Source organism: Antedon mediterranea, chromosome 3 (genome assembly GCF_964355755.1).
Source record: "Antedon mediterranea chromosome 3, ecAntMedi1.1, whole genome shotgun sequence".
NCBI lineage: Eukaryota > Metazoa > Echinodermata > Crinoidea > Comatulida > Antedonidae > Antedon > Antedon mediterranea.
The window spans coordinates 13906635-13919793 of NC_092672.1; the positions used below are offsets into that span (position 1 = coordinate 13906635).

At 31.9% G+C, this 13159-nt stretch overlaps 1 protein-coding gene across 1 annotated transcript in view; it reads right to left on the minus strand.

Moving 5' to 3' along the window:
• Positions 1–414: 414 nt before the first annotated feature.
• Positions 415–13159, minus strand: part of LOC140044068 (uncharacterized) — a 28382-nt gene continuing 15637 nt past the window's right edge. The window contains exons 7-15 of the mRNA XM_072088549.1: positions 9240–9353; positions 8493–8750; positions 8219–8345; positions 7361–7571; positions 6849–7032; positions 5761–5948; positions 5003–5287; positions 4456–4628; positions 415–2122 (exon numbers count right to left, since the gene is read on the minus strand). Coding sequence (XP_071944650.1) covers positions 1882–2122; positions 4456–4628; positions 5003–5287; positions 5761–5948; positions 6849–7032; positions 7361–7571; positions 8219–8345; positions 8493–8750; positions 9240–9353 — 1781 coding nt within the window. The 3' untranslated portion in view covers positions 415–1881. The remainder of the gene's footprint in view (positions 2123–4455; positions 4629–5002; positions 5288–5760; positions 5949–6848; positions 7033–7360; positions 7572–8218; positions 8346–8492; positions 8751–9239; positions 9354–13159) is intronic.

Consider the following 13159-nt stretch of genomic DNA (forward strand, 5'->3'; position numbering starts at 1 on the left):
GAAAATAAATTTTGACAATTTTGAAAATTTTAAGCGCGCATACGCATGCGTTATATGCGCTACGCACGTAGTTGTATTGCCATATGATGAAATATGACCTGAAATTTATGAGTTAAATTTTATTTAATTGTGATTCATGCTTGTGAAGATATGATTACAAACGTGATTTCGTTAAATCGTGCGTAGACCGCGTAAATTTTTGATTGCGCACCGTGAAAAACATAACTACATAGATTCCTGGCCATAAGGAATATACTCTGAAAAATTGACTTAGCTATATACAACTGACATCAAGACAAGGCCATATACAAGTTAGTGTTTACCGACCGACCAACCAACCGACCGACCGACCAACCGACCAACAGACCGACATAGTGAGCTGTAGAGTCGCGTTCCACGCGACTAACAATAACAAGGCCATATACATGGCTGCAGTCAAGTGCTCAAGTTAGTGTTTACCGACCCACCGATCAACCGACCGACATGGTGAGCTATAGAGACTAATAAAAATATAATAACAAGCAAAAGCAAGCTACATGCAAACAATACAGTTACATACAGATCCGTCATCGAAATGCAACTGCCCAGCGTTCGGAGACGGAACCCAAACCACTTCGTTTAATGATGTTTTTATGGGATGATTTATGGAAAATCGGTGACGATAACTTTAATAATGAGTGTTATATAAAAGTGTCTCAAGAACAATTTTGAACTAAAATTGGCGATTAGCGCTTCGTAACACTCCATTGGCCTTACCGATTGGATATTTAATTAATGCATTTTGCTTAAAACTGATATTTTATGCAAATTGTGAAAACCGTTATGGCGCTCTGATTTCAGTGTGTCTTCTTACGCCTACACGAATCAGTATACAATAGGCAATCAGAGAAACGCTACATAGAGGTGACCCATAGCCCTACAGTAGGCCTATGCGGCCTAAAATAAATGCGCATTCTCATAATATTACATCTCTCTGGAAAAAGAAACACAACTATAGACAATATTCAGATATTCATAATATTGTACTTACAAGGCTTACTTAATATATACGTTCTTGAATTCCAATTACGTGGCCCGGTATAACTGCACAGTACTAACGCGTTCTTCGTGGAATGCCTCATATCAGGACAACTGGTTGCGGGAAATTTAAATTAGGTTAGATCGGTTGAAAAAGCCGAATTGTATGGCGCGCTATTTGTGAATAATACTAATGGTAGGCCTAATATTGTATTTTTAGGTGGTATACATTTCGTCACCGATATAGATATGACCGTATGAATGCAATTAATATTAATTCTTTATTTGTCCACTTATTTTCAGAGTGGAAATTCTTTTTATATGCAAATACATATAGCATATAAAAATATTTTAACAGCAGTATACATATGATTTAATACATATATTTTTTGTATAAATTATTTATTAATAAACATTTTTTGTCCTAATTAGGCCTACCATTGCTGTTACCAGCATTTCCAATATGTCTAATATTAACGATATCAAGAAAGAGATCATGAACATGAAAACTCCTTATAATTAATTATTAATCAGTGTAAACAAATTACACTAGTTTTCTTTATATTACATAATATTATTGTGCCTCTGCATTCAGTATGTTTGGTGCTACTTACATTCTCTACTTACCTTTTACCTTTTATGGAAAGTCGTATTATGAATGATGGGGTTTAACATTCATATTATAGCCTACATTCAATTTGAACACATCTGAATTATATACGTCTGTGTAAAGTTACTGTACACTTCTTATTATATTATATGTTGAATCGGGCATGAATCAAAATGAAAAAAATAAACAAGCCATGGTTTTATACTGTAGTATGACTAGCGGTGAGTAGTTTCACACATTCTTCTATAGTTGTCTTACAATAAACATGTTTCGTAAATATTCTGTTCATTGTCAATTGATTCGTAGACATTCTCATCTTGTTCTTTGTAACACTGGTATATAGTATTCTTACTCACGTAATGAACATTCTGGTAAATTAAAGAATTGTCTGTAGTCCCTTTGGTGTTGGCTCCGTTTGGTTTACATCGTCGAATCAGGATTATTGTCACCAAAAACAAAATAAACACAAGTGACGGAATTGTTCCACCCAGTATTCTAAAATAAAACAAAATAATATTTACTTACATAAACCAGCTTAATATAGTATGTTACTAAAACTTGGTGTAATGAAAATCCACAAATGAAATTTACTAGTGTTTCTAATATTAATAATTTTCATTATTTTCAATTTTCCAATAAATTATTGTCATAACATTTTTTTTCTCATATTAAAACGAAACCGATCTAATAAAGTACTTTTTAGTAGCTTTATCATTAGTAATTTACTCTGCATTAAACCTACTACTGTAACATTGATCAGGGTTTACTTTAAGTATGCTCCTCAGTGAAAAATAATGCTTCTCATATTTTTCAACATCTGCAGGATTCAAAATGGTGTAAGGCCCTCGCTAATACGGAATGCTTTACCGTTTTGGATTTTGGAGATGTCGCCTTTAAACTTAAGGTCAAGGAAGCCCTCCTTGAAACGACCTATAAATTACTCAAGGAGCCGGGCTGCCGGGCCGCGATTTTTTTTTTCGTACATAAGTTGGGGACCCCATCATGAAACGTCACAAAATAAACATGAATAATTCATCAGTTAAATTTTCTTGTTCCGTGTGCACCCAAGCGTATAGCAACAAGAAGTGATTACACAAGTGCGGTACGATTCTAGGCCTATCTCCGCTGTGGTTGCCGCGTGCGATTTCATAATAGAATAGCGGAGTTTTGTGTGGATTGTCGAAATAATCAGCCTTTAGTTTATGGTGTTTTTAATATAGTTTATTACTAAAGAATTACGTGTTAAAATTATAGTTTCTATTGATACTATTAGGCCTAATTACTAGTCTCTAATCTAAACCCCTGTATATTCTAGTAGTAGCTGTGTGGGTGTGTGTGACTTGTGTCTTTGGGCTATGTCCAATTACTACTTAGTTTAATGTTTTGCCTAGCTGTCGATTAGCCTCGACACATTTTGCATAGTGGACGTGTGTGTGAAGAAGAGTGCGCGAAGGCAATCACGTGAATTGACCTAGAATCCTAGGCCTATTATTGTAGAAAGAATCGTATCGCAGTTGTTGTTCCGTGTGCACCCAAGCGTTCTTGGACATAGCCCAAAGAAAGCTTAGACCCACAAGAATAAAGAATGTGTATAATTTGTGTACTGTATTTTTTAAATTCTGCTATCAATTATCAAACAATATGCAATGTACTCAAAGGAACTTTAAAAATGCGCGTATATGAACACATGAGATGGGAAGATTTGACCCACGAGAATAAAAAATGTATTTTTGTGTAATGTTTATTGTTTAATTTTGCTGACTTATTACTCGGATTGTGTCATACCAAAGATAGTGTAACTATTACCAAAGATAGTGTAACTATCTTTGGTCATACCTAACACACACACACGTCACACACATCCACACAGCTACTACTAGAATAGACATGGGTTTAGAGACTACTAATTAGGCCTAATAGTATTAATAGAAACTATAATTTTAACACGTAATTCTTTAGTAATAAATTTTATTAAAAACACCATAAACTAAAGGCCGATTATTTCGACAATCCACACAAAACGCCGCTATTCTTCAACAGCGGAGATAGGCCTAGAATCGTACCGCACTTGTGTAATCACTTCTTGTTGCTATACGCTTGGGTGCACACGGAACAAGAACATTTAACTGATGAATTATTCATGTTTATTTTGTGACGTTTCATGAGGGGGTCCCCAACTTATGTACGAAAAAAAAAATCGCTGCCGGGCCCTGGTCCCCAGTATTTCATGTTAATACTCACCCCCCCCCCCTCCCCCCCCCACCTACTATTAAAAACGGATCTGCGCCGTTGATTCAGACTATAGGCCTAATCACACATCAGGGCTTATACAAATTGTAACAAATTTAATAATAAAAATAATATTAAGTGACGTAGCCAAATTATAGCATTGTATCATGTTAATACTACTAGATCTAAAGGGTATAACGTCGCTATACTCCATCTATTTTTAAATTATATATGCATTGAATAGTTAAAATTACATTATTTCCCGTTCTGTGTGTAATTTTGTGTGAAACAACAGAATCCAGTAGAACCACCAACACCCGTCATCTAATTTGGTTTTACGTTTGTGAAAGTTGTTTTTAGCCTAATTCATCACATTACTAAACTCAGTAGTTTCATTTGTTCAACCAAAGGCTAAATCAGAATGGTAGACTAAGTTTATTCGTGGGACTTCTGATTATAGGTAGTACTAATCTAAATTTGCAACGAGAAGCGTTTGTGTATCTGTGTTATGTTATTATAGACAAACGAGGTTATTTTGTGTATACTGAAAAGCTTATAAAGATGATTTAAATAAATAAAGATGTAAAATGTAACATTACATTATATACTTCTTATACTTTGTGTACGTCGTATCTGATGCATTAGTTACATTAAAGAAGCGGATTGTAACAAAATCGGTCTTCGTGTTTCCAATTACATCAGTAGCCTTCACAAAAAATATGAGCGTTTCTTCATAATCAATATCTCTCAGTTCAATTGTCACCATTCCATTCTAAAATACGACAAGTTCGAGACTCTCAGTTTTAACATTCTCCGTTGCTGTTTCAAATTAATTGTTTTCAAATCAAATTAAATACTATTTATTTGTCATGTGTAAAATATTATATAAATATAAAAACATAACATTATTACTACTACTACTACTACTACTCATCAAATTTAATAGTTGTATTAAGACACATCATTATTTTTATTTCTATAATATAATTAACAAAAACAAATCCACAAACATTATGACAACAAAACATTAGGTTCCCATATTTGGTAGAATCCGGCCTAAAAGTATTTGTTGTAACCACTTTGCTATTTGACAATAACAAGGTAATTTTTAGACCATGTACTCTTTAGGCCTACATCAGCCAGTACCTTATTATTCGGCAATATCGTCCATTCCTGTTCCAGTTCATCGCCTTTTTCCACATCTGTTACATTCTTTGTTTCCAGAAAGTAATAATAATTCATGGTTGTAACTAGATATTCGAATTTCATAATGCCCTCTTTATTTGGAATAGCTGATAAGGGCCGTCCTGGTGGCTGGGCATTTGAATCGTACGTCTCTTCAAAAACGTCGCCAATTGTTTCGATTGCAAGTAAGAAACCTTCATCGACATGTAATTTGTTCTGAAATCGCTTTTCCCATGATAACATTACCTAACAATTGGAACGATAACATTAAATATCAGCAAAAAACAAACAATAAAACGTAATTTGGTATAGTAGAACTTGTCCCGTCGTACCGCCACGCCGAAGGTGTCGCTTTTCAATCTAATTTGAACAGTATCATGACACCCTCAGTCGTTAGAAAATCTGTATATCCTCATCTTATCGTCTCAAAATTAATGTATTTATTATCAGTATATCATCAGACGGTTTATATATGTCCGAAAATCTACCAATAATAATATTAACAAATTTAATTAATGAATAACCCTAATACTTAATAAATGTACAGTTAAATGCTCAACTAGTCTAAACAGTTTCAAGACCAACCTAAAGACGTCGCTATTCGCTGATGTTCACGCACGTTGTTAATGCACAAAGCGCCATGAGCGCCACATGGGTGGAGGATACCGGCGCTATATAAGTTTTCATTTATTATTATTATTATTATTATTATTATTTACTTTGTTTTGTTTGTTTCCATTTATTTTAACTTCTGAATTGTTGGCATACTTCACGCCTCCAACTATGACATCGATAGAACTATCATCTATAAATGATATTTCACTCTGGTTATCAAAAATGAAACACCGTCGAGCATTACGAGTGTTACCAGCACTATCATTAACACTCAATACTACACAGTATACACCTATGTTAATGAAAAGCAAATACAAACATAATTATATAACGTTATACTGTATGTCTGTCCTCAATATAAAACTGTAGATGACCTTTGTTCTAATGTTATGTTTGTTTCGATTATCTTTAAAAACGCTATCATAAGAATATGTGTTTGTTTTATTTTGAATCTATTAATAATGTGTATATAGTACAACAATAGATCCAGTGAAACTCAGTTACTCCTTCCACAGAGATAGTAGAAATGTCCATTGGTGTTCTTAACAGTTATTCAAAATAGAAAAAAACACTGCCGAAGGACCGAACATGATTTTGTGATCATTATGGGATGAAGTTTTTAAAGTAATTTCTAAATTTTATCTTAAAGTGCCCTTTAAGAATATTCCATAAAAAAACTATAGTGGAAATGAATATATTTACAAAATAGACCAAATTCAGATCACTGTATTTCTTTTGGCATAGTTTTTTTTTGCTTTCTAAATATAACGATTATTAAAACTATTTAATGCACGTTGTTGAAACACAGAAGTCAAACCAGTCAAATATCTCCATATTCCTGTTCTCGGTGATTCAAAATCAATGTGTTTAATGAAATGAATAATAATTGCATGATATAGGACCAATAATTAAAAACACACATGTATATACTTGACATCTGATTAGTTAATTTCAGACAATATGGTAATGGTTCTATAACTCGGCAGCTTTTAGTATTTTATGCGAGCTAGTGGTCTGTTCGAAACAAACCTGTATTATGCACCGTCTATCTGTTCTAATCTGCGGCCAAATCTGAGAGCGTTGCCTTTCTTTTTGAATAGTTTAGTCGCCGAGGGTTGGCTGCCGTCAAAAATAGAAAATTCTTAATCATTGAACTGATAGACATTTCTTATTCTATACTACAGTAAATTACCTGGCGATGTGGGATTAAATATGGCCGTAAATGAATGTTCAGGTTGTGAAAACTTTAAAGTAATACATTCGTCAGAAACATCAAGACTTCTATTGAAAGGAATCATTTTGCAAACTTTTGCATTATAGATTGAAACTCCGGATATTGCATCAAACCATGCCGACCACGTGATTCTCAACTCACTCTGAAACAAAATAAAGAGAGAGATAGAATAATAATGGCTTTACATGACATTTATATTTTTATCAATTATATTTCAACAGACACGTAAACAAAATAAATTAATACCACAGCAATAATTAAAAAGTTCTCTAATTAATTAACATGTTCAAATAATAATAGCAATAACGATGAAGGTGTGTAGATACAGCTGACAATGACACACGCTAGGTCATTTAATTGAAAAACTAACCAATAATATATGCTACTGCAACAGAAATAGGGTTCTGTCCGATATTAATAATTGCGGTGATAACAATAATAATTAATTAATAAATTTATGAATTCCTTACAGATTTAGTGTACCTATCACTGATTTCCAGCGCATTTCCAGCGCATGTTGAAGCTCGTGTAGTTGAAACTGAACAGTGAGTTGGTGGATTAAAGTCTACAACTACGTCCAGGTACCTCACTGAGCTTTTACCTTCGTAATATATTGAGCTGGGAGGGTCATGGATTATATTCAGGAATCCTCCATTGGTGGAGGAGGTTGTAATGACTAAGCTGAAAATAACATAGAATACAGAACCAAACAGAATGTATTGATCCAACAGGAAATTCGTTTCGTTAACAAGCTCTCAAACAATTTATTAAAAATATATAAAAAGTCATGAATACAAAAATACAAGATCTTATAAAAATACGAATAAACATCAAAATAGACAAAAATATAAAAATACTATATCGTAACATATATAATATATAGAAAAATAGATATATATTAGCAGTATTATATACAGTTAAAACAAATTACATATTCAATCTATCTTTTAATAGTTGCGTTATATAAATTAAATGGCAAGAATTTGGAACAAATAGATAGCAGTGTGTGTGTTTTAACAATGGGTTTATGTATGTTTCATCACTTTATTTATTGTTAATAATTTTATGTGTTAATTTTAAGTGGTCATTCAATCAAACATTTAATGTCTATACAAAATGTAGTATAGATTTACTAACAATAATGGATAAGATAGAACTATTATAACTAAAATAACTCATTCTATTAACATTTTTGGTGATGTCATCTGAGATTCATTGCCCGCTCCAATTATCTCATTCATTGATCTAATATCATTTGTGTTTTAAGTAAGTCACGTGTTTCATGTTTGCGATCAGCCTGAAAAAGGTTTGTATAAAATATAACATACCTGTCACCACTTTGAAGGTTTCCTTCTAAATGTGCATATTCATCACATGTATGTAAGTTTTCATTTGGATAACTTCTGCTATAGTTTAAATTACAATCTATATTTCCAGCATCGAGAACATAGTTTTCTATAAGATAAGATACAATAATTAATATTTGGAATACAAACTCTATCATCATTTTCTCTTTTAACTTGAATGCACATTTACAACATAACTTATACTGATACTAATACCGTAATAAACTGTAAATTGGCATTAAGAAGGCTTTCGTACCTCTATTCACAGTCCAGTTTATAGCAGCTGCAATGACGCCTACTTTAAAATCACTGATATAGTATGGATATGGATATTCGGATTCTGGAGGACCAGTAAATTTGGTGTGCCAAATTACAGATATCTTGGTGACGTGTAAAGAACTATAATATGCAGGAATGTTTGGCAACGTATTATGGCATGGAATGTGTGCAGTATAATCGTCATCGTTTTCATAAAGTACTACTGAGCACTGAGTCACCGTAGATTCAACAGATACTATAAATAAATAAATCAATTAATTGATTGAAAATAATAATATAATTATCACATATATTGTTTGAAGGTTTGCATGGCGAAATCAAATGTTGATATAAAGTTTGCGGTACACCACGTATATTATTTCTGAAAAGAACTGTTGAGTTTGAGGACGATCAAAGCATATTGATCGAAACGTCGAGAAACTTAACAGTTCTTTTCAGAACTAGTATACCTGGTGTACCGCAGACTTTATATCAACATAGTTACCACACTTACGATAATACTTTTACATTCGAGCAATCTATTCGATTAGAAAACTATGTGCATCATGAAAATCCACCTGATATTGGAGGAACTTACTACGCTAGACACATGACAGTTGAGCTTAAGGGCGTGCTAAGCTTGAATTTTTTCCGTTTTGTTTAGTGTTTGTTTTGTAATTTAAATGTACTGTATCTCGAATTCTGGAAGCTTATTTGAATAAATTGAATAATTTGTTTTACATACTTGCCATGCAGTTGATGTCCATATTGAAATCTGGGTGACAATTACAGCTATTGGTAAAAGAGTTACACGTGCCAGGGTAGCAGAAGTTCTGTTCATTTTTCCACATACATGTTTCTAGTGAGTAGTCTACACGTTAGTATAATACAATTCATTTAATCTATTTTTTGTATTTCTGATGATCTGATCAATAGACATTTCATAATATTTCTGATAATCTTGTAACAGTCTTTTTTTGTGTGTTTCATTTATTTATTTTCCAATAAAAATGCATCAGGGATAAAAGTTTGCAAATTTGAATGTTGCTTCCTATGAAAATAGTCTGTGTTTCGGAAACTGTAAACTAATTCATTTCATTTCATTTACCTTTTTATTTCGGAATATCATGGTGATATAATATTATATCCATAGCAAAAGAGAGAAAAAAAATCTTAATCTAACAGCTCATAGAACAAAAACAAAGATATCTAAATATATAAAGTCAATGCAACAAAGCATTCCAATGTACTATTTTGTTTGTTTTGTTAATAATTAAAATAAAAAAAAAATAAAAAAAATGAATTACTTTACTTGGAAAGGTTTTGCCAGTTTAATTATAATCGTTATTCACTTACCAAAAATAGATCAATCAATTGTATTACAAAATACTATTGAATTTGTCTGAAATATTTGTTAAAAGCAATAGTTTACTTGTTTTCAATTCAATTCAATTCATCGACATTTTTATTCCATAATCAAAATAAAAACATATACAAATACAATACAAATAATAAGATAATGGAATGGGATACAAAATAAGCACAAGTGCTTTAAGCATGTAACCCTAACAAAAAGATCAAACAATTAGTACAAACAAAAAGAACAAACCAAAATAACATAATGTGATTTACTTAACTTAAATATTTCTATTGTTATAATATTGCTTTAATCTCTGTTTAAACAAACTTAAAGTGGGGGATTGTTTTATATAGTCTGTTAAATTGTTCCAAATATGTGTTCCTTGGTAGGAAATACATTGCTGTCCGACTTTGGTGCGTTTTAGTTGTGGACAGTAGTTTGACCTGTTTCTAGTTGAGTAATTATGGAATGAGGCAGATGTACTAAATAAGTTATTAAATGATTCAGGTAATAGATTATGTTTATATTGATACATAAATATAGCAGTGTGTTTCGTATAAAGGTCAAAAATATTTAATGTTTGGGTTGAAATAAAAAGTGGATGAGAAGGATGCATAAAATGAACATGACAAATATTTCTAAGTGCTTTTTTCTGGAGAATATGTATACGGTTTAAGTTTGTAGCAGAAGTAGCACCCCATACTGTGATAGCATACGTTATTCTAGGTAATATAAGTGCATTGTATACCGTTAACAAGATTTTACTTGATAACATAGACTTCACTTTGTTTAAGACACCAATTATTCTAGAAATACTGTTTGCTACCTCATTTACATGAAAATTAAACGATAAAGTTTCATCCAGAAATAAGCCTAGAAATTTAACTTCAGTAGCTTTTACTATACATTCATTTCCCATCCTCAATTCTAGTGAGGTAGTGTCAGCTGACTTATTTCTAGCCTTAAATATAACATATTTTGATTTGTTTACATTTAGCGTTAATTTGTTAGCAATAAACCAGTCCGAAAGTATAGATAACTCCTGGTTCATTGTATCAAAAGCTTGAGTAATATCATTGTGACTATAAAACACATTTGTGTCATCTGCATACATAATCATGTCTACATGGTTACATGCTAGACTAATATCATTAATGAATATAAGAAATAATAATGGACCCAATATGGATCCCTGAGGAACTCCAGTGTTTACTGTCATTTTACTAGATGCAGTATTAACAATAAATGTGTATTGTAGTCTTTTTTTAAGATAGTTTGAGAACCAGTTTAGCGGAACTCCTCTTATACCATAAAATCTTAACTTATCTAATAATACATCATGATCGATTGTATCAAACGCTTTTGATAAATCAAGGAAAACTCCTAGTGTGAACTCTTTATTCTCAATAGCGTTTGTGATTTTTTCAATCGATTGTATTAAAGCATGACTAGTTGAATGGTGTTGTCTAAATCCATACTGTGTTTTACTCAGTACGTTATATTTTGAGAGGTAACAAATCGTTTGATCATACACAATCCTCTCAAATATTTTGGAAAAAAAAGGTAAAATGGAAATAGGCCGATAATTATTTATATCGGAGATGTCACCATTCTTAAATACCGGGATAACTTTAGCAATTTTTATATCAGCCGGGACACAGCCCGATGATAATGACGTATTAATAATATGCAATAAAGGTTTTAAAATAAACGGGGAAGCAGATTTTATGAGTTGGGCACTTATACCATCATGGCCAGGAGAAGTATTCTTTGTGTTTTTAATATAGTGGTTAAGTTCATGTTCAGTAACAGGCTTAAAAAACATTGAAGAGGTAAAATTTCCTTTTAAGAAAGTTCTGTGGGTGATTTCTTCATTTTGAGATTCATGCCTAAATTTATTATTTAGTTTTTCTCCAATATTAATAAAAAAAGAGTTGAATGCATCAGCTTTCTCATCATTATGAGAGAAAGTCTCAGTACCCAATTTTATTTTTGTAGGCAAATTGGTAGTCTTTTTCCTACCCATTATATCATTTAGGATTGTCCACGTTTTTTTAATATCTTGTTTATTTCGTTCAAACTGGACCATATAATATTCTTTTTTCCGATTTCTAATAGTAGTGGTTAACTTGTTTCTAAAATGTATGTACGTACTTTTATTAGTAGTGGTGTTATTTTGTTTGTACTTTTTATATAATTTATGTTTTTGAGAGATAGCTCTGGCAATTTCAGCTGTGATCCAAGGAGATTTTAACTTGTTCGCCTTATTTCTAATTCGTTTTAAAGGGAAACAATTATCAATTGTTTTATTTAAAGTGTTTGTAAAATTTTGATAAGCAACATTCGCATTATTTGAGAATAGCACATCATTCCACTGATTACTTTGTAATTCTTGCAAAAAATACTCCGTTTGTTGAGGAGAGTATTGTCGTTTATATACAAATCGAGGATATTGCTTATTATGTTTTTCCAAAGTATCTACACAGAATATTGGGAAGTGATCAGAAATATCAGTAATAAGTATTCCACTTTTAAGGGACGTAGTAAAAGAATCGATGTTGCAATAAATGTTATCAATTATTGAAGCACAATTATCGGATATTCTAGTAGGACTTTTTATGATTGGCTGAAATGACTGAGAAAATATTGTGTCTAAGTGTGATTGGATAGTGTTGTCGGTAGATTGTTGGAGTAAGTTTATGTTATAGTCTCCCACAAGGTAAGCTTTCTTTTTTTCTAGATTAATCATTTGCATTACACATGTTAATTCATCATCAAACTTTTGCAAGGAACGTGAGGGTGGTCTATAAACTATACCACAAATAACATTATTTCCTGATTCTAACTCAATCTCAATAAAAATAGTCTCTGCTTCAGTCATACAAGATGACAGATCATTTCTAATAATATATGTTAGTTTGTTGGTAACATAGAACGCTACCCCACCACCTCTCTTATCTTTCCTATCATTGTGAATCAAACTGTAGCCTGGTAACTGGTATAGATTAATATTATCTTTTTCGGTTAACCAGGTTTCACTGAAGGCAATGACGGAGAAGGCATGTACGAGTGAGTCTAAATAGTTTGAGATTAAGTCAAACTTATTAACAACACTACGACAGTTTAGTCCAAATATAGAAAAGTTTGATGATAAATTAGAATGTTCAAGTGAAGAAATTAAGTTATCTTCGTTAAAATATTCTGTGCTCACATTTACATTATCAAAAAGGTCACATTCAAACATTTAAATTAGACAGAAAAGGAAATGACAAATGAATAAAATTGAGCAAGCTGCTTACAGTTTT